General features: G+C 37.4%; 2 protein-coding genes across 9 annotated transcripts in view; both read left to right on the top strand.

The window, feature by feature from the left end:
* Window positions 1-343: 343 nt before the first annotated feature.
* On the top strand, window positions 344-8560 carry osr2 (odd-skipped related transciption factor 2). 4 transcript variants are annotated; one of them, XM_044116325.1, is made up of 4 exons: window positions 344-474; window positions 6590-7250; window positions 7530-7629; window positions 8039-8560. In XM_044116325.1, the coding sequence occupies exons 2-4, from the start codon at window positions 6604-6606 to the stop codon at window positions 8219-8221; spliced, it is 930 nt and encodes a 309-aa protein (XP_043972260.1). In that variant the 5' UTR covers window positions 344-474; window positions 6590-6603; the 3' UTR covers window positions 8222-8560. The 4 variants fall into 4 exon arrangements, with proteins under 4 accessions (XP_043972260.1, XP_043972261.1, XP_043972258.1 ...); XM_044116326.1 differs by lacking the exon at window positions 344-474 and adding an exon at window positions 4096-4385 and having other exon boundaries at window positions 8121-8560; XM_044116323.1 differs by lacking the exon at window positions 344-474 and adding an exon at window positions 4096-4385.
* Window positions 8561-12114: 3554 nt separating this feature from the next.
* LOC122830714 (vacuolar protein sorting-associated protein 13B-like) overlaps window positions 12115-22287 on the top strand; it is a 297339-nt gene continuing 287166 nt past the window's right edge. For 2 of the 5 annotated variants that reach the window (XM_044116313.1, XM_044116310.1), the window contains exons 1-3: window positions 12121-12294; window positions 13927-14080; window positions 15206-15349. In XM_044116313.1, the coding sequence (XP_043972248.1) occupies window positions 13934-14080; window positions 15206-15349 (291 nt within the window). In that variant the 5' untranslated portion in view covers window positions 12121-12294; window positions 13927-13933. Of the gene's footprint in view, window positions 12295-13483; window positions 13552-13638; window positions 13847-13926; window positions 14081-15205; window positions 15350-22287 lie in introns of those variants that run through there. The other 3 variants (XM_044116311.1, XM_044116314.1, XM_044116312.1) reach the window with 3 other exon arrangements.

Below are 22287 nucleotides of genomic sequence, written 5' to 3'. Positions count from 1 at the left end.
CTATTTCCAGTGGAAGATGTATGACGGCTTAATTCTGTTTCACTCTCAAAAAGAAAAAAAACAACAACCAACTGTATGATAATAGGGTCATAACCCCCCCACTTATTCTGAAATGCTCAATTTCAAGTAAAAGGAGTGTGATGTGGAGGAAAATGTGACTCGGGGGTCTTTGAATGAAAAACAGCCATCCTCAGAGCTGCTGCTGCTGCTGCTGCTGTGGGAGAGGATGAGTGAGAGTGTAGGTGGGGAAGTGGGGGCTTTCAAACCACAGCAGGTAGGCAACAGTGACAGGTTTACCTCCCCCTGCTCGTACACTATGGACCTGACATCCTGTCTGCCAGCACACACACACACACACACACAGAAAGAGAGAAAACAACACGGAGAGACAGAAAGACCCCAGAGAGGGAGAGAGACTCCGGAGAAGGCCGTCGGCTCCGGCTGTTCTAGCGAGGGATCTACGGGTGGCCCCAGGTAAGGAGGGTTTGAAAACTTCGGCGACGCTGTTCAGCAGCTGGACACCTATGAGGTCAAAATTAGTCCAAATTATAATTCTGTTATCAAGGACAAAATCATGTGTCTAATATGACTGTGACACCTGAGGTCAGGACATGATGGCAGCTACAGCGGAGTCTACTTTCTATTTGTTTGTTTTCTTTAACATTAAAAATCACCAAACATGTTTTAAAGTTTGTATTTAAAAAAAAAGTCAGAAACTGAAAGCCTGTTTGTCGAGGTATAAAGAGGAGCACATTCCCATTCAGTCCATTTCTTCCCACCGTCTGAGCCTTATCACACCTCTTCGATGTGTCTGACTGACTCCTGTTGGAGTTCTCCTCTGTCACTTAGGTTTATTTAAACAGGAGTGTCGGCCATTACGGGGCTTGGCAGCTGCACCGAGCTGCAGCTCTGATCCTCCGTGGGAGTCATATTATCATAGAGAACGATGGCGGCTGCAAGGGACTCAGGCTGGGGGCCAAAGGGCAAAAACGTTAACTCTCCAGCTCTGACGTTGGCCAAAGTGGAAGGGATACAACGGTGCACATTTTAAACGGAGGTACAACATAAAACTGGAGCGTTAAGACACTCCAAGTGTGATCAGATTCTCTGGAACTTTCCCAATCCGCTGCATACCTTAATAACTGTGTCATCAGAGGTTATTGAGCCCAGGAAGTCCTACGACCCTGTAGTCGATAGTTAGAAGTCTTAAGTTACAAAGTGATTTGTCTCAGCAAAGAAAAAAATCAAAACACAAAGCAACCACTTATCACTATAATACTCTAGATTCCATCAGCGGTCAGAGTTTGTTTGCACTAAAGTTTAACTTTTCACTCAAGGAGGGAAAACGTAGCTGCAACAGGAAGTCAGAAAGTTTTGCAGAAAATATTTTTGCATATCTGGTGAGAGGTGTGGGGTTTTTTTTTGTTTTTTTTTGTTGAGTGAACATCACAGTACTGATTAATGGAATGTAATTATCAGTGGGTGGATCTCCTTTACCAACCTCTCTGAGATCTTTAAACAATTACAGCCTCATTTTCTTCCGTCTTCTTCATTTTTTTTAACTCCCCCAAGCACGCAAAAATAAACATTTAAATTGTTATGCTTTTCTGAAGTGAATAGGATATGTCGCGTTGGGCCTTTTATGTGTGCTCTAATCTGTCTCTAGTCGTTCGGTGTTTTGACAGTGAAGATCGAGGCCGGGGTGATACGAAACCGAACCAAAAACCACAAGCATGTTGTGCGCAGACGACGTTCTGCAGCTGTAAGAAAACGAAAATTGGGTTACACACACGGCCTCGTGGACAGATTAAACCCCCATTATTATTATTATTATTATGATCACTTGAGTCGCTTATTTCTCATCGTTGTGGACTAAAATCTGTCCTCCTGCTCTCTCATCCGAGAGGCCTCGTTAAACCAGGGTTTGCAGCTCGCCTCTACATAAATCCTACCTTCATGTGTTTGTATCTAATGTTCTAGATACCTTTAATCATCTAAGTATTTGAATTAAATGAGTTATCGTTTATTTAAACGAACTTTAATATTGACCCGTTGATTTAAAAAAAAAAAAAAAAAAAAGACTTGTTTTCTAGTCCGAGGCGCCTAAAAACAGAGCATTTGGTGGACGGTGGCGGAGTGGAGTTTAATTCCGTCCTTGGCCACTGGGCGCCGCTGTTGGCCTGCATTCTGACAAAAGCAGCAGAGCCTTCCCTGCCTTCCACATTCACGAACAGAAAAATTCAGGCCGAAAGTTTACAAACGTTTGGGAATGCGGAAGAATGAAGCCAGAGATGTTGGATTGGAGCGAAGCGATGAGACATCTCACTAAAATGACAAAAACATAAAACCTAACTACTACCTTATTTAATGAATGTTGTTTTAAAATGGTTGGTTTAAAAATATTGTAATTATTTAGATCACCTATTGTTATTTTTCATGTCAGAGGAAGAATATTGATGTAGCACCAAACTTTTGTATTGAACGGAAGCTCAATCAAACTGTAATGTAAATAAAGGACCGTCAAAACGCCACATGAGTTTTCCATGCTAACCGTAAGAGAGGGTGTGCGACAAAAACAAAATTCATTAGCAAACCGTTTGGAAATGTATTCTTTGTTAATTATTATTATTAACACTTCACTGAAAAACCAAATTTTGGAATTTAGCCAGTTTAAATTTGCGTATACTTTCTTTGAGTTCATTTTATGAAATATTTCTAAGAAGAAATCACATGTTTAAAAGCTAAAAGAATATTTAAATATAAGTAGATATATTTATAAATATAAGCAGATATATTTATGCCCATTTATGGAATGAATGGGCCAAGTCATTCCTCTGGATTTTACTTCAATTTCAAAATAATAATAATAAAAGAGATAAACAAAGACGAGTTTTAGGTTAAGTGCATAAAACATTGATAAAATAGGAACACAACTGTTTAATGCATTGTCAACCATTTTCTCCTCTTTTAGAGCGACTCCTTCAGATTTGATAAGCTTGACTTTAAATGCTGTTAAATCTGGATACAAACTTCAGTTGTTGCTCCAACACAGAAAAACAAATTTTTTGCTTGGTAGATATGTTTATGTGATATAGAATCCAATATACACATAAGCCTTTTTATTTATTTTTGCTGGACACTGGACACGACAAAAACCAGTCTTATTGACTGAACCAACATGCTCTGTTAACTCTGGAGAGAGAGAGAAAAAATATCTAGGAACTAAAATAAAGTTGTTAATGTTGTTAGAAATGACTAATAATTAAACTTTGCATTTCAATTTTAATATAGAATTTAAACCATTTTAAAGACTGACCTTGTACAATTTTGAAATTTCCCTTTATAATGTTGTCACATTATAAAGGGAATTCGCTCAGTGTTTATTGGCTGTCCTTTAGCTTGCGCTATTTATTCATATTGTGTAATTCACATCATAAAGCTATGCTCATCCTGTTAGATCATGCAAGTTAACAAAAAAAAGAAAGAAAGAAAAGAAATTAAGTTGTGCTCAAAAATGACAAGAGGAAAAATCCAGAGGATATAAGCATCACGTGGTAGAAGTTTATTTTATTATTTTTATTTCATTTTTCAAATCCAAACCTCAGAATCTACTTCTTCGTTTTTTCACCCTGACCACAATGAAATAAAACGATTTAATGAGGCGGATCTTGGATATACCCCTCCATTTGGCAAACGAGCTCCATGGTTTAAAAAAAAAAAAAAAAAAAAAAACTTCTTGTAAGCTGCTTAAGATTCCAAAAAAGCACGTTTTGGAAAGCGTGGAGTTGGAAGAGGGATGGTGGTGGGGGGGATAAAAGCCGCTCAGGGTTTCCCCCATGCGCTTTCCAAGCAGCGTCTCCAGCAGGAAGGTATCAGCCTTGGCCGCGCCGCGGTGTGTGTGAGAGGTGTCAACGAACGGCAGGTTGAACGGAACACGCTTCTCGACTATGGTCTGGAGCCTCAGTTGCTATCCAAACACAAATAAACAGAGGGGAACATTGGAGTTAATGATAGAGGAGGTGGGGGTGGAGGTGGTGGGAGACGGGGGGGAAGGCGTGTCAGAGGGCGGGCTGAGCGCTCCAGAGTCCCGTAGCCCTAAAAAGTGAAGAACCGCACACTTCCAGCCCCAGCTTCGGACGGGACTCCCACGCCGCCGCCGCTGTCTCTCCTCCAGAAAAACTCTCTTCGCCACTTTCCACAACTTTCCACAACTTTTCACAACTTGTCACATCCCAGCAAAGGTCCGAGACATCAGAGTTTGGCTGCATGGCTACATGAATGTTTCATGGACTTGGATGTTGGAAGCGTTTTATTGGAGCTCGTCGCCTGTGTAGTTACTGTGGATTACTGACATACCGCAGGACCCTTGGCAGCCACTTATTGGGGTAAGATTGTGTTTGGCAGGGTGCATGTCAGTCCTCCGCTGGGAGAGGAGCCAGCCTCACGGAGTTCACTTGTTAGATCACTTAAAAAAAAAACAAAAAAACAAAAAAAAACAACAACTTCTAATTAGAAAGAAAACTTTACTTTTTTTCCACCCCCTTTTTATTTTGCTGTTTCACTGCGTCTTGACGCAAATGGACCAAATCAAAACGTCCGCTTTTCCAAAAATAATCAAACTAGGCTGATAATGTGCAAGACTAGACATCTGCGTCTGATGACAACCGACACGAGGACGTATCTCCCTCACGTTGTGACATCACTGACCTCTGTCCGTGCAGAGCGCGAGGCGTCACTGAAAGTGACAATGGCATTCGACTTTAGAAATACATTTAAGCGTGACATTAAAGACTTTAAACGAGACACTCAGGCTGCTACTAAACATTGGGTTGGAGGGGGGGGGGGGGGGCAAAAAAAAAAAGTCCAAAGGTGAGGTGAAAACGAGCTGAATGAAAGCTGCTCCACTGAGCAAAGAACAACAAGTGTCTCCACGGTGATTTATGCTGCACCTGTGCAAAAATGATATTTAACCGCACCGCATGTGACAGGGAAAGCAAAGTCCAGGGAATTCAATCAGATCTGCAGCAACAACACAAGAGCATGTGCAGCCTGTCCGAGAGCTTCATGTCTGTCCTCTCCAGGTGAGCGCAGAGACCTAATATCCACAGCGTAAGAAGCGACTATATGTATATTTCCCAGCTATCATAATATTTCATGTTATGTAGTCAGTCTAAAAAAATTAAAAAATATACTTTTAGTTTTCATTCTTGTCTGAATATCTGACCGCCTGGATCATTTCCAGTTCCACTTTCATCATCTGGAACTCTTACAACTTCCACGACAGTTTTAAAAAATTATTATTATTATTATTATTATTATTATTATTATTATTATTATTATTATTATTATTATTATTATTATTATTATTATTATATTTGTGCGCGCGCGTGTGTGTGTGTGTGTGTGTGTGTCTGTGTGTGTGTGTCTCTGGGCGTGTGTGTGCGTGTGTGTGTATAAAACATAACTTGTCGCAACATCAAGAAAGAAAGAAAGAAAGAAAGAAAGAAAGAAAGAAAGAAAGAAAGAAAGAAAGAAAGAAAGAAAGAAAGAAAGAAAGAAAGAAAGAAAGAAAGAAAGAAAGAAAGAAAGAAAGAAAGAAAGAAAGAAAGAAAGAAAGAAAGAAAGAAAGAAAGAAAGAAAGAAAGAAAGGAGGCCAATCCTGCTCCGCTCACCTCGTCTGTCCCACGTTCATACGGAGGCAGGTCGCTTTTTATTACTGGCAAATATGGTTCTGTGAAATGTTGGCCTGTAAATGCCAGCAGGTTGCCAAGATAGGGGTGTGATGGTGGGGGAGACACGCCATATATAAACATGGACTAAATTTAATAAATAAAAATACATACTATTCTCTTTCAACTAAAACCTACCGGCTCCAGTAAAATCAGAGATGCATTCATGCAAGGCGTCAAAGCCGTTTATTATTATTAATATTGTTGTTATTATTATTATTAGAATTATTGTTATTTTTAATTCATATTCTGCTTTCTTTTCAAATCGCTGAAACTCTGCAAGCAAAAAAAAAGAAAACCTCTTCCACGAATTTACACGGAGAACACTTGTTTGTGAGTGGAGCAACACTTAAAGCAGTCTCATCAATTACGCCTCCTGACACGCAGTGCGTCACTCAGTGTGATCTGAAATCCCTGTTTTGCTGTGATAATCGAAGCCAGATGAGCGACGCGTCTTACACCTTCTTGATGTTGGCCGATTACAGTTTCGATGAGTGATTTTTCTTTGATGGAATTATTCAGAGACGCTCGTCGCGTTAAAATGTCAAATGTGCGGGCGTAAATCTGGTTACGGTTAAAAATAAAAAATAAAAATAAGCAGGTTGTTCATTACGTTTATCGGATAAAATAGAAAATTGGCGCTAATTCGAATTTCATTTTGGCTACAGATGTTATTGGATTTTTATATATATTTACATATAAGTTCTTACATCAGTGTTTTTGTCGTCATGTTTAGTTATTTAAAAGCCATGAAATAGCCATGTTTCTGTATTATGACAGCCACATAATTACTCACCCTGAGCTTGGCGTTAACTCACAACTTTCATTGCTTAACTTCTTTTTTTTTTCCCCCTCCGCAGAGGTCTGAGCCGAAATGGGGAGCAAAGCCCTGCACGCTCCGATCCCGCTGCACCCAGCCCTCCAGCTCACCAACTACTCCTTCCTGCAGGCCGTCAACACTTTCCCCGCCGATCAGCTGCAGGGACTGTACGGGCTGAGTGCGGTGCAGACCATGCACATGAACCACTGGACTCTTGGCTACCCGCACATGCAAGGACTGAGGTCGACGATCACGGCGGCCGCCCAGGGTCTGGTGGACCCTAGGATCCCCTTCCCGGCGTTGCCCTTCACGGCGGCTGCGCAGCTCTTCCATCCGAAACAGGCCGCCGTCACGCACGGCGTCCCCCCACATCACAAGGACAGACCCAGGTTCGACTTTGCCAACTTGGCCCTCGCCGCCACTCAGGAGGACCCGCCAAAGGCCGCGGACCTGGCAAAGCTGACGTCGGGACTTGGGGGGACCATCTCCGAGCTGAGCAAGCTGTCTCCCGACAGAAAACCCACCCGGGGCAGACTTCCGTCCAAGACTAAAAAGGAGTTTATTTGCAAGTTCTGCGGCAGGCATTTCACCAAGTCCTACAACCTGCTCATCCACGAGAGGACCCACACGGACGAGCGGCCCTACACGTGTGATATTTGTCACAAGGCGTTCAGGAGACAGGATCACCTGAGAGACCACAGGTGAGACGGCGCTCTGGCAAAACAGCAATATCCACTCTGTTTTCAGCTCATTGTTTCTTTCAAAAACATAAATTCTTCTGCACTTTTAATAGGTCTACAGCCTTGATTTTGTTTTTGTTTTCTACACGAGTGCGCTAAAGCTTCACATTTATTTCTTAATTTTTTTTTTTTTGCATTCTAAATGTGCGTGGGTGTATTTTTTTTTTGTTTGTTTCTTTTTACGCAAATCCATCCAGACCCTAATGAAGTGCCACTTCTTTTTTTCCCCCGTCCCCACAGATATATCCACTCCAAGGAAAAACCTTTCAAATGTCAAGAATGTGGGAAGGGATTCTGTCAGTCCCGCACTCTAGCCGTCCATAAAACCCTACACATGCAGGTAAGCTCAAAATACCACGCATGACCCTGACCTGAAATGCTCAAACATCATGATTTTGTGTATGCTTGCATGCATGGGGGTTGTGGATTAGTCATTAAAAATAAATAAAGAAATAAATAAATCAATAAAACTACTGCATTTTGGCCTGTGTTCTGATTAAAGCGTAAAAATTAACCCGTAAAATTGTCATTAAGAGCTTGCAAACTTAAAAGCTCTTATAAATATATATATATATATATATATATATATATATATATATATATATATATATATATATATATATATATATATATATATATATATATATATATATATATATATATATAAAGTGTATTTGGATGTCTGAAGAAATACATCTGAGCTGTACAATTAAAGGGAATAATCCTTTGCTTGCTTTAAATCTAAACAGGAATCCCCCCACAAATGCCCCACATGCGGAAGAACCTTTAATCAAAGAAGTAACCTGAAAACTCACCTTCTCACCCATACAGACATCAAGCCCTACAGCTGTGGCCGCTGCGGAAAGGTGTTTCGGCGCAACTGTGACTTGCGACGGCACAGTTTGACGCACAGCCCACATCTGGACTACTAGGCCTGGACAGACTAATAAAAACAAACCAAAAATAACAGTGGGGGACAAACAAAACTCTGCGGGATGGCTCACCGACTTTTTTCTTTTTCTTCTTCTTTTTTTTTTTTTTTTTTTTTTTTTTGTCATCAAAGAGACTTTTCGAAGCAGGACACCGTTGCTGCCTTGCTGCGCAATTTTACCGAGAGGATTTGTTTGCACCTCAAGGATAATCCAAAGTAGCCACGACAAAAAATAACACCCAGCTTCCCCGGCACCTGTAAATATGAAGACTGTGTAAAAAAAAAAATATAATATTAATTAATAAAAAAAAGTGTTGGTTTTTTATTATTATTATTTCCTTTTTCTGACCTTGAAATAATAAAATTGTCCAAAAAAAAAGTCATAAGTTTAAAGTATGTTAAATTGTATTTTAGAAATAAATATTTTCATGACACGTATGTAATTTCGTCCTGTTTTTATTTCACGCATTTGGGAGGAAATGGAGGGAAAATAAATAAATAAATAAAAGCAAATATGTGTTGAAGACGATTCAACTGATATGATGTGACGGATCGTTGGTTCTAGTTCCTTCACTATGAATCGACAGCCGGCGCACAGAACATGGCAATCTGGTCGACTTCAAGGTGAAGACTCTGATTACAGGAATTGCATGTTTAATTGCAACAGCTGGTGGTCTTTGTAAGTGTCTGAATCACGGCTCTGATATTATCTCCAGAGGCTGATAAGTATATTAGGAGCATTAACAGCCGCATCACGTCTTTATCTGAATGCACCTCTGATTACAATATTGACTCGCTAAGCGGAAGAAGGACGAGTCTGCACCACAAACGTTAATGCACATTGTAGACAGGCCGGTCCCTACGGAAGCCTTGTGGTTCCTGCAAAATCAAACTTGAAATAATTTAGATCTTATCTCCCACCAATCAGGTTAACGCAAGACTTCTTGAGCCATGAATATAAGAGGTTTTTTCTTTTTTTTTTTTTTTTTGCTTCCCCCCCCTCAATGACACGAGAACCAATGAGCGCTCCAGCGGTGGTTGTTTCGTGTTGACAGACTTTGGATTTCATCCAGCTAAACTTTGACCGCAGCCACACAACAATCATCAGAGCTCTGGCCTGTAATAGAATGAGTTTATATATATATATATATATATATATATATATATATATATATATATATATATATATATATATATATATATATATATATATATATATATATATATATATATATATATATATATATATATATATATATATATATATATATATATATATATATATAATTAAATTGATGACTGCGTCTTCCTGCGTCATAAAGACCTAATTGACTGAGCTGAAACCCGAAGCAGTTACTTGAAAAATAACTTGTATCTTCAAGTCGCTTGCAAATACAGTGTGACTAAAGCGACAACAACAACAACATGAATTACATTTTTTGCTTGGAAGGGGAGGACCATGTTGATGAAGGATGTGGATCAGGATTTTTCGTTATTTCGCAGAAGGCAATGCTGTAAAGAACCGAACTTATCCTACAGCAACAAGGATAAAAAGTTACCTAAAATTTTTATTATTAGAATAGTATTCAGACAGCAGCAGCAGCAAACAACAATAATACCATTATTATTATTATTATTATTATTATTATTATTATTATTATTATTATTATTATTATTATTATTATTATTATTATTATTATTATTATTATTATGTTGGCAATATGTATATTTCAATGCTTTTGTCATTTACATGATGCTTCTTTTCCCTTTTTTTTTAAAGAGCAGGCACAAGAAAGAAAAGTGACCTTGGCATTTTGTTAAGGTGTGTCATCCATCCACCTATCCATCCATCCGTCCGTCCGTCCACCCGCTCGTGCGTGCAGTCGCCGGGTAGCTGGTGCGTCTTTCCAGCAGTGGTTGATCTATTACCAAACTATATAAGTCCGAGAAAATACCGCCTTGTATCGAATACCAGCATTTCGAATGAATAAACACAATTTTAGGAGAACATGTGTTTAACGCGCGCTCGAGACAAAAAAAACCCCCCAAAAAACATAATCAACAGGGGTTTCCATGAAACGCCTTACAACTCTGCGTAAGGATCACTAAATAAATAAATAAATAAATAAAATATACAGTGACCAATATCATCATATAATAATACTAAAGCACAAACAACGTGCCGAGTGGATTTCAAAGACAACCTGATGAATGACTTTCTTCCAGGACGCAGTCAACAGTGCGTGGACATTCGTGGACGGATTCCGTTGACAGTGTCCTCTGTAAGTCTTATCTAACTGACAGGTTAGCGGCTGCGCTGACTGCAGGCCAATGGGAGCCGCTGCTCTGCCTTCCTATCTTTATATGACCTTAAACAGATTTTCCTGACACGTTAGACAGAGAAAGAGGGTGGAAAACACTCCTGGGGGAATAAGGAACCCGTACAATATATGAATATATGTGCCGATTACACCTGCGACAGCCTTTGGAATTCTGAGATTTGATGAGTTTGATTCACAGAAAAAAAGAAGAAACACCGTTCAACGGCAGCATACAAGAAGAATTATTCAAATGGATTAGTTATTAACGAATTTCTATAAAAGTGCTCCGAAAACAATGTTTTAAATATTTCTTCGTTTTTGCTATTTAATAATATTTTTGCACATTATGTCAGTATATGTCTCTCCAATGCAATATCTAATATTTATTTATAAAATCTTCAGCGAGCCTTCTATATGGAAACATTGCAATTCGCATTAATATGATTCATTTGCATCAAAATAGCAGTACAGATGAAAAAGATATATATATATATATATATATATATATATATATATATATATATATATGTGTGCAGGTATATTTCATATATATATATGAAATGAGATATATATATATATATATATATATATATATATATATATAGTTTTTAATTACTTGTTTTTTTTCATGCTCCTTTAAACTCAAAGTGTTACAAAAACAGATGATTTAGTGAAGATAATATTTATTACTATTCTACCGGGATAGGAAATAATATACCATCCACTATACTTTCACTTGAAAATGTACATTTTTGATAAAACAAGCAAAAAAACAAACAAACAAACAAACAAACAAACAAAAACCATTGCTAGATAATAAAGTTTGTATTTCTACTGCAGGATTCCTACTGACATACGTAGTGACGGGTGAAAACCACAAACTTAAACAACCTGATACGTTGGCTTTGATGATCACAAAATCTTTGACAGATTTGACCTAGATTCTAAAGTTATCAAACCTTCTGGAGATTAAAGCACTGCTCTCAAGTAACAGCTTGCTGGAGAAATACTGAACAGAAGAAAAATACAGTTAATTACAAAAAGGAGTTTGATCATTTTTCTTTTAATTGATTAAGCAGAAAACCAACAGAAGAAAAATACAAATGGACGCACTCAAAAGACTCAAACGTTGGTCAGTTGTTTTATGCCTCATGTGACGTCATAATAAGCATACGGGTGTTGAGGGTTGCAAGTGTTTGGGCGGGTATATTATATGAATTAAACAACATTTTACAACAAAATACCAAAACAAGTGGAAAACAATTATATTTTTTTAATATAGGGGATAAACTAACGATGTAGAGTTTGATTACTTTGTAGAAAAGTCGGGCGTTTCTCTAAAGGGAATAACTTTAAAATAGCAAAGATTAATAGTTGGATTTTATAAATCGAATGTATCATAAAACACAACTGTGATAAACTGTTGATCAACCGTAAGTGCATTGAATCTTTGAACCGGCTTTAAAATTGCTAATCTAATAAGTGTTTTAAAGAGCATAAAAGCACCTTGTGCTAACCACAGAAGAAACTAATAATCTACTGACAGATTCATAGCGTTTTGGTTGTCTCAGTTGCTGAATGTGTAAACTGGTTAGGGAAAGGCTTTTTTCCCACGAACGCAAAGGCAACTCTTGTCATACGGAAGCCGCGTTGGTGTTTACAGATGACGTTTGAGCTGTAGCCGCTATGGGATTTAGCTGACAGGAGAAACGCTGAATTCAAGAAATAGTGGGTGGACAGAAGCTGGAATCAAGTAAGAAGCTTATTTTCTGTGTAATCCTTCAATATTTTTGTTTAAGGGTGTCTTTTCTTTGCCGCAGCTGATCATTTTTGGGCAGAGTACGAAGCTACTTTAATGACAGGTAGGGTTAGCATAGCTAGCCTCTATCTCTCACTATCGAGAACTGCTCCTTAGTAAGTTAAACTTTGGGTTACACAGCACTTTAGTTCTATTTATGTCTCTATCATTTTGAAATATAGGATGCTAATTACTGGCACTGGTTCTCCTTTGTTGCATTTCGCAACGAAAAGCTGCATTAAGCTCTGACGTTAAACGACTGCGATAAAGTTTAATTTGCGAAAAGTTAACACGTAAATAAGAGTTAGTGCAGCTGAATATTTTATAAAAATCATATTTAAACGGAGAATGACACAACTGTTTGATACATTTTGATATGAAGCACATGGGAATACGCCGTCAATGTACACAAAATGTCATGTTATCTGCAGATAAAAGATCCTAGATATTTGGAGTTTTAACTGCAGAAAACCCCCCAGGTGTGGCCAATATCTTTAATTAGATTCCTTACATTCTGTGTTTTCCAGATATACCGAAGTACTGACTTTAGTGACGCACCTGAGATTATTTTACCTTCTGTTCGGTAACTATTAAAATTAGGATTTCATACCTAATTTCAGGCTTTAGCAATAATCCATACCATCAGTAGTCTTCTATTGGGCATGACTATTTTTCACCAAAAAAAGGACTATCACACACGTTAAATTGTATAAATATGTCATAAGTTGGATATTTAATCATAATAGTAACACTTGAGAACACATTGAACATGCATGCTTTAAACACATTTTGAACATCTCATATACTTAAATGAATTTATTTTAAATTCGTTCTCAACTATGATTATACATTTTAGTTGTACTTCCAAAGTCCAGTTGTTAGAGAATGGCTGTGTATTTGGAGCAAGTAGGTTCACATCAGGCCTGGGTTCTTTTTGAATGGAGTTTGCAGGTTCTCCCAACGCATGTGTGTGTTTTCTCTGGGTATACAAGCTTCCTCCCATAGTCCAAAAGACATGACTGTTAGGTTAAACTGCGTCTCTAAATTACCCTTAGTTGTATGTGTGTGTGAATGGTTGTATGTCCAGTGTGTCTCTGTGATGGACTGACATCTGTATCTCTTACCCAATGGCCGTTGGAGATAGGCACCAGAGCAACCTCTTTTTCCCTGTTTCATGAGACTCATGGACAAGCCTGTCATAACAAAAATAGAGTATGTAGTCATATTTTTATATCTTGATGTTAAGCAAGTGTTTACATTTTCTGTCATTAAAAATCACAATTTCTTATTGTAGTTTTCAAACGCTTGCACTTCAGATGGTGTGAGTTAGAGATCAAGCCCTGCAGGAAAATGAAATCATCATAAATCTTGGGAGCAGAAGGAGACATGAAGCGCTCTAAAATTTCCTGGTAGACGGCTGTGTTGACAGTAAATCATCTTTATTTGTGGGATGGGGATGGAGAGCTTAAATTGCTCTCTACACCAATCCTTATCACCCCAGTCTCTGGTACAACATTCTACAAATGAACACCATTATTGCCTGACATTGTAGTGTTTTGCTGAGCCTTTGACTTTTGTCCACCACAGTGAAAAGATGCTGGAGTCCTACGTCACGCCGCTCTTGATGAGCTATGTGAACAAGTACATAAAGAACCTGAAGCCATCTGACCTACAGCTTTCTCTATGGGGAGGGGATGTGGTGCTCAGCAAGCTGGACCTGAAGCTGGACGTGCTGGAGCAGGTGATGTGTGCTAAATAGAACTTGTGCTTTTCTGAACATTGATCAAGATGGACTCCACATTTTATCTGCCACACTGTCAGAGGTGCAAACAAGTTGTAAACATAACATTGCATTTGTCTGAGAAAATGTAGTTTAGAAGATTATGCAACAAACAGCCTAAAGGCATAAATAAAGAAATATGCCTTGAGTAAAGGGGTTTAGTGCAGGTGCCTGAGTCACCTCATTATGAAGTGAACTTAAGTAAAAACTAACTGCTTTTTTGGTATATTTGTATATTTGTATAATCATTGGTCTTGATTACAGTAGTGTTTTAATTCCCGATCTCAAAGCTGCTGCTGCTTATGAAAGAAAGTAAAGAAAGCAAATTGTTCATTTTTTTTTCAGTAATAGATCTGATAAAGTGGCCTGGAAGTTTAGAAAGTTGTGTACACACACCCATGTACAATTATGTAGAGTGTTGATATAATGAATGCATTGATTGAGCAAAAAGGACAAAACAACATTCAAGTGAGTTTCCAAGAGGAACTTTATGACCACAAAATGAAATTAAACAGTAATGACCTGGAGCCATCAAGAGGATGAACAATTCTTCAATATAGGGATAGTTTTAGAGAAATGGGTTTAATATTACTGTGTGATTGCTTTTCCAACTCTATGGCATCAAATGGAAGCTGGCTGCACCCCACTAAATTACAACATTATCACAATCATTTTTCAATTGAAGTCCAGATGGATTCTATCAAGGTAATTGCTTAAACACCAACTGGGAATCCTCTTGTTACAGTTATAGGTGCAAGCCTTTCGGTATGTTTCTAACAGCTTTGCATTTCTAGAGTGTGACTTTTTTTTCTCATTTGCTAAATGGCTCAAGCTCAGTCAGATTAGAAAGTAAGTAGCAGTTTTCAAGTTTAGCTGTTGGTCATTCTAACATTCTGTATGTTTAGCATCGTTGTCCATCTAGAAGATGAACTTTAGGCTGCACTATATATCGGCAATATATTGTCCAGGCAAAATTCGTGGATGAAATTTTTAAATCATGAAGGACTGTTCAGAATGCAGTTAAATATCGCTCCGACTCTTATTTTAACAATTATTTGTATTGTTTATATCTTTGTCTTTTTGCAGGAGTTGAAGTTACCGTTTACGTTCTTGAGTGGCCATATCCATGAGCTACGGATCCATGTACCCTGGACCAAGCTGGGCTCAGAGCCTGTTGTCATCACCATCAACACCATGGAGTGCATCCTCAAGTTAAAAGATGGAGCACAGGTCAGTTCTCTATGAGAAGCATATTTCTGTGGTTAAACTGACATCTGGGCTGAAATAGCTCTGACCAGAAAGTCTTGTTATTTAAGGTTCACTGTATGCTAAAATAAAACTCTCTTATACATTTATCTTAATGCTTCCAAAAACTGTAATTGGTGTTTCAAATGCAGCTTCTTTACACACCTTTCCCCGTTCTTGACACAAAGGGGAAAGGTACAAACCCTGGACTGTTGCGTCAAGGTCTCTTTATATCTTTAGTAGTGAGGAGATGGGAGAAATTATATCACCTGAAGCAGACAGTAATCAGAGCAGATACTGTCTGCTCGGAGCAAGGCTCTGAGAATTGACAGCAAATTTCTGCCATTTCAGAAATCCATAGCAGATGTTTCTTAGAATTGGATTATTTCATGCGATTTAAACATTATCTCAACACAATGCTGCTCGTTTTGCCAGTTCAGCCTCCATGGTTTTGCATCTATTGGTGTAGGCTACCCCAAGATTGTTGACTGTGTCCCACTAGCTGGAGCTGCATTTCTTCCTGTTCATCTGTTCGTTTTTCTTCACCCACAGTACAACAGTGAAATACATTAAAATGGACCTTTTTAAAACTGCTGGCAGACTCAACCTAAGAGTAAGTGGTGAAATATGCCCACTATCAGCTATATAAGCAATTGCGTGTAGTACCGATAAAGATGCTGTATGGTGGGGAATGTACTTTTTAAAGGAAAAAAATATTTTACTGGTAAGGTTTGAATCCACTAAAGAGTTCACCTTTACTGTAATAAAATGGATTGTTACAATAATACATAAGATATTTACTCCTCATTAGACAGTTTTTTTCACAAGGAAAAAAAAAACATTGAGAAGTCTTACCTGATTCAAGATGCAAATTTTGCCAAGTACTCACAAGTACTTCACTCAGCATCATTAAGAAATGATTTAGAAAGTACCCCTCTAAATGAAACCAAAAAAGCAGATTTTGTCTTATTAGGTTTCTCAAGAGTACCATGTCCAACATTTTGTGGTTTCACCATTTAATCAGGTTGATGCCGTTAAAATGCCTTTTTTTATAATATTGCATTTACACACTTTAGATGCGGAGATAATGTTTTACAGTTTCTGTAGTTATAAATATTTTTAGTTTTGAGGTTCGGTGATGTAAAAGCAGTTGTCTTGGATACAATTTTTTAGATTTTTCTAGACTCATGTTTGCCACCCATGCTGGTTATAAAATTCCAAATGCAGCTCAGCGCTGGCCCCTTATATGGGGAGGCTGAAGTTTCAAGGCCAGATGTCCCAGAAGAAACACATTTCAAGGGAAGTCAATTACAGCTAATTATATAGGCAGCAGCAAAAAGATTTGTAACACATGACTTTGAGCTCCCCAGAACTAATGGTAAATATCATTCTATGCAGGTGGCTACTGCTCATGCTATCACGTTTCCAGTTCTATGGAAATTTAGACTTGTTTTAATGCTTCGTACACAGCTTTAGGTCATGTACCAGTAACAGCACTGATGTATTCTCAAAACAACTATTTGTTACAGATGTTTTCTGAAAGGCTTTGGGTAAAGAGAAGATTTTTGGGAATTGCAAATGACATTTGGACAAATTATTCAGTGGTATGCGAACCCAAGAGACATAATTTGGAGTAAAGCCAGACTTACAGGAGAAATCTTTCAAACATGTGGAATTTAAATGAAGCCCTGCACTTCTCCCCTGTCTGGGAGGCAGGAGGCTGACTACTGGGTTTTAACCCAAGAACACGAGGCCAGCTTGTTTTTCTTATTAAAGCTGTGATTATATTAATGAGGATAATTATAAGATCATAACAAGAATAAATAATAAAGAATTTAGTGAATCTTTGTATATATAGTTCCATCTAATGTTGATATACGTTGAATTGTAATCATATTCTGATTGGATGCAGGGAGCTTGTTTGGCATAGGTTCATGCAACAGATGGGCCTTGACATTTCACCCTGGAGCTCTCGCGCAATTTGCACAACGGCCCAAAGGATTTTGAAAAGAACTGCAAAATCTCATGTGTGTATGGAAAATCTTACGCTTTGTTTAGACAATCACTAGTGTTTCTTTTGTCCAGTGGAACCTTGTGGTAAGCCTCACACCGCCAATGTGTGGAAATGATAAATGATATCATTAATATGGTTTGTTTTCATAATTACCGTTAAAGCCTGAGCTCTGGCCTGTAAAAACATCCGCACATCTTTTGTAGTTCATTAAAGGCCACGTAATTTGACCGGAATTATTTAGACCTTTTGAATGTTCATGTTTCCTCCCGAGAGGAACCGGGTAATATTAGGGATATTGAGATTGCCCAATAGGGTCCATCTGCACAGCAGCATGAGCAGCTCACGACTGTGGTTTCCAGAAAATGTGGAAACTTGGGTATTTAGCAGCAATTGGAGATTACAGCTCCTGCTGACAGTATAATTGCTTGAAATACTGTGTAATAAGGATTGTAGTACAGAAAGAATGGTAAGGATTTTGTTCATTTTCTTTAGCTTTAAGTTTACAAACTGGTGGTAAGTTATACATGCCAACATTTTATAACAGAAAAGTTATCTGCGATAAATTAATGACAGTTTATTGTTTGTGCTTTTTTTTTTAATAGTGAAAATATAACTTCTCCAGGGTTCACCTTTGAAAATGGCATTACACTATTTGCACAAGAATTTACCTTGCTTGTCTTTTCAGACTTACCTTATGAGTTTGTTGCTTGTTGACATAGTAACCTAAATCCCCAACATTACACAATTTTGATTGAAAGTCTAAATGCGTACCTTGATGGAGGTTTTTTTTTACTTACATTTTTTCCCCTCTGCAACATGGTAAATTGCCCCAGATGTTGAAGATAAGCCATGATCAGCAAAGGCAGAGAGGAACTTGCTGGACAGCAGTTACAGCATAATATTCTAAGACCCTCTTTATATTTTATGAGACAGTGATAAGGACTTGGGTTTACTGAGCAGAGCCTTTCTGGTTTTGGCTCAGCTTGCTGCTTGATCTATGGAGTTTTATGACCGCTGAGTGAATTTGCCACTGATGTGGAGTTTTTGATTGATGCTTTGCCTCAAGATGATTTGGGGAGGTGCCTTTGAGACTTGTTGGTTTGGCATGCATTCCCTTCCTCTGTTAAATTCCTTCCAAACTATTTTTAGGGTTTTACACCACCAGACCTCATTGCTCCTAAATAATGGGCAATGCATGTGAATTAGGAAACCCCTCATTCAGGACTTCCCCCAAAAAGCCTAAGCTACTATTCTAAAACTGAATCTGTCTCCTAATAGACAGAAGCTTGTTAGTTTATTCTTAGATGTTAAATTTATTACATTAATATATTTATTATTTCACATTTTGTTTCCAAATGTGTTAAAACATTCGTTGTCCTACATTGAGACTTTACACCTGCCTTTTGAGGTTGAATTCATAATGTGTAAAACAAAAACTTTTGTGTTTATAGACTGATAGTCACAAATTAAAGTAATATTGATTGTGTCAAGATGACCCGCGCACAATATATCAAATTGCAGATGTCAATATCAATGTTTCCAACATTGTACCATGAAGGACTGCTCTAATGCAGTATTTTGGAGGATACCATATATAACCCCTTTTAAGAAACATTACAATCACTTTGACTACACTGTATCATTTATGTAATTTGCAATAATATGAAAAGGAACAACTGTAAAAAAAAAAAAAGCAAAAGTAAAAAGGTTTCTGCTAATTTAGACTTCCATGTTTACTCACCTTAGGAGCGAAGCGCAGGCATACGGCTACAGCAGCAGCTGGACCCGTTACAGCACATCTGGTTCTTTCAAACTCAAAACTGGTTAATGATACACAATCCTGGAAAGCTGAGATTGTTTCAATTTGTACCTCAGAACATAAACACTGTAAAACATTCTTACTTTAGTGGGTTAAAGTGCTTAAAAAAAAAGCTGTCACAAAAGAGTTATTTCCTTAACCTACAAAAATCCTAAGTGAAAGTTCCTGCTTCATTTAATTCATTTTGCTATTAAGGTTTATGTTTTAGTTAATGTATCTGATGGAGGTTGTGCTGGACTTCTTTATTGTCTGTCATTTTGACTGACGAGGTAAAAAAAAACAACTTAATTTAGTCACAGTCTATTTTTACCTGTCAATTTTTTAAATAACTTATTCAATTACATTTAATTTGAACTTTTTTTAATATTCAGTCCAAACACAATGAACGGAAATTCCACATCAAACGGTGAATAATTATAACATTTTCCTCACAGTGACAAAAACCACTGACTGTGGCTCCAATAACTACATATTAACAATGAAATTAAACTATCACATTTAAATTTGAACAACTTATTGCTTCTGATGTGAACGCACAGTCTCAAAACGTCCTCTTGCACTACACGGACCTGAATTGTGCTCCCGCTGGTGCGTAACCAAATGTCTCAAGGGTTATTGCTGCAGAGGAAATTGTTCTGAGGTTTTGGACTTTTGCTTCAGACAGGTAACATCTTATGACTGTTTTGATGTTGGTCTGGAGGTTGACTCTGTAAACTGGTGTCACACTGGAGGCTGGAATTACAAATGCCACTTTTGAAATCGGGGAACATTTCTCCAAATGAAGTGATCAAAAGTCGACAAGACTGGACAAAGGGATAAACTAACGTTTTTTGTTTCAGCACAGAAGAGTTTCTATTTGATTGCTCTTTATAAGAAAACAAAAGAACTTTGTCTTGAGCACAAAATATCCCAAAATCTAGTTCATTTTTTTATCACAACTGGAAAGTAGAAAAAAATAATAATAAAATAAAAATTTTGACTAGCCCAGATAGCAAGAAGTGGAACATTCAGAACAAGATTTAGTTTTGTCATGGAAATCTGGTAGAATTTGGGTTTTTGGTGGCATGAAACATTTTTTCCTTCTGAAAACTTTTTGTAGCAGAGAAGAAGCTGGTGGAAAAAAATCATGCTAGTAGCTTCCTGTATTCAGTAAGTCAAGCAATGATCAATGCACTTTGGGCAGGATGCTGCTGTTCCACGGTTTAATCCCTGCTCTCAAGCCATCCGGACCAGAGCGGCCTCTCTTCTGACCTTATTACTCTTATTACATGTTCGCTGTTCTGTCTGATATTGTACTTTAAGAAACAGTTACCTTCAATTAAGGCAAATGTTTACTCAAGTGATACTTTGTTCCGTCAGAGACATGTTGCAGTTTGCACATATATTCTACTTAGCTTATATTTAAAGTAAAAATGACAATCACTGAGTGTTACTTAAAAAAAAAAAAAATTATAGTCTTCATTGCCTTGGCATGGATGGTTTTTCCTGTCGTGTCTCATTCACAGTATGTCCAGGTCATCTCACTTTCTACAGTGGTGTGGAAATTGCTTATTTATATTTCTGAAGCAATATGTCTACTCTAAAGCCAGAATCCTGGTCTCGGATTTGTTTTGGGTTTATTTTTAAGTGCAAAGTTGAAGTATAAAGCTGGTGCCGGTGCTGCAGAAGTGCTGAGCAAATACTTCTTTCAGTCTGGGTATTGAAACATCGTCTTAGTTGGGAGTGGTATTTCCTGACACTGATGGAAAGTCCTCTCCTATTTCATTTGTCTGATTTATTTTATCTTGCTGGTTTCAGAACATTGACTCTTACTACAGTTTGTTCCTTCCAGCTGCACCTCACATGTGTAATTAAGTTGTCAAAGTAGCTTCAGCCACTGCTTACACTGTACAAGGAGCCTGATGCTTACATTGTTCAAGGGGAGCTTATGTTTTGCATAATGTGGCTTAGTGTTTTGTTTGACATAATAGAAAAAAAGTCTGAGAAATTTATAGTTTTGTTTAAACAGATAAATGTCTAGTTTAGTTTTCTGATAAACGTAGATCCTGTGTTGTCACTTCACTAAAATGAAAAGGCTGATGTCATAAAACAAAAATTTGGAATCAATTTTTTTTCTTTGGAAACTATTTTAAGTTTAAAATTCTTATCATTTGAGTGATTAAATTCATGGAAGACAACCAGTAATTTTTATGAATTAATAGACGTCAGGTTAAAACTAAAACTCTTTCTTATGAGTGCTTGTTGTGTTAATATTAAACCTTTAAGTCAGAAGTTTTTTTTCGTAAGCTTCTTTGTATATCAAGACTTATTGTAGTGTTTTAATGTAACCAACACATTGCCGTTAGCATCGCAGAATGAATGTACCAGTGGAAGTCACATGCCTCACATGCTCTGCCTTGGCTTGTGGTTAACTGATGGAAACATCTAAAGGACCATTGCTTCTCAGATCTTAATCTGGAAAAATTTACCCCGCTTTTTACATTTTTCTTTGACTTCTATTGTGCTTTTTTCCTTTCTTTTGTCATTTTTTTTCTGATGTTTAATTTTTTCTTCTTTCTTTTGTATTAGATCTTCAGTTGTCCTTAATTTATTGTGTGTACAACTATTCATTTCTTAAAAATAGTATTGTTTTACATTTTTTTAATAATCACATCTGCAAAATATACAGTTGTGTTCTGTTTTCTCATAATTTACCAAATCTAGATGATGAAAAATATCTGATTAAGTGGGGCAGCCAGATTGTAATATGTTTTGGACACTACTTGCAAAAGTACTTTATAAATATGCATTGACTGTGAATATTGTGCACATAAGTACGTAATAATTTGCTAAACATTTGGGTAATAAATTGTTTTAAAAATGTCTAAGAAAACAACCCACTGTTTCCAAGAAAACTATTATTAGAGTTTTAATATACCTGCCCTTTTACATTGCAAATAATAGAAAGGTAGTGTCACATCAGTGTCAGACTAAGCTACTGTAATGGGGCCTGCTGTTTATTTATAACACATCTTTAAAAATTGTGCTTGCATATGCTAAAAATTTCAAAGAAGAGTATCGGTTGCTTAAAATTCTCAAGTCCTGCTCTTC

The sequence above is a fragment of the Gambusia affinis genome, linkage group LG05 (genome assembly GCF_019740435.1).
Source record: "Gambusia affinis linkage group LG05, SWU_Gaff_1.0, whole genome shotgun sequence".
In the NCBI taxonomy this organism is placed as follows: Eukaryota; Metazoa; Chordata; class Actinopteri; order Cyprinodontiformes; family Poeciliidae; genus Gambusia; species Gambusia affinis.
Note: the sequence above shows the minus strand (reverse complement) of the source record. Positions and strands in the feature narration are given on the sequence as shown.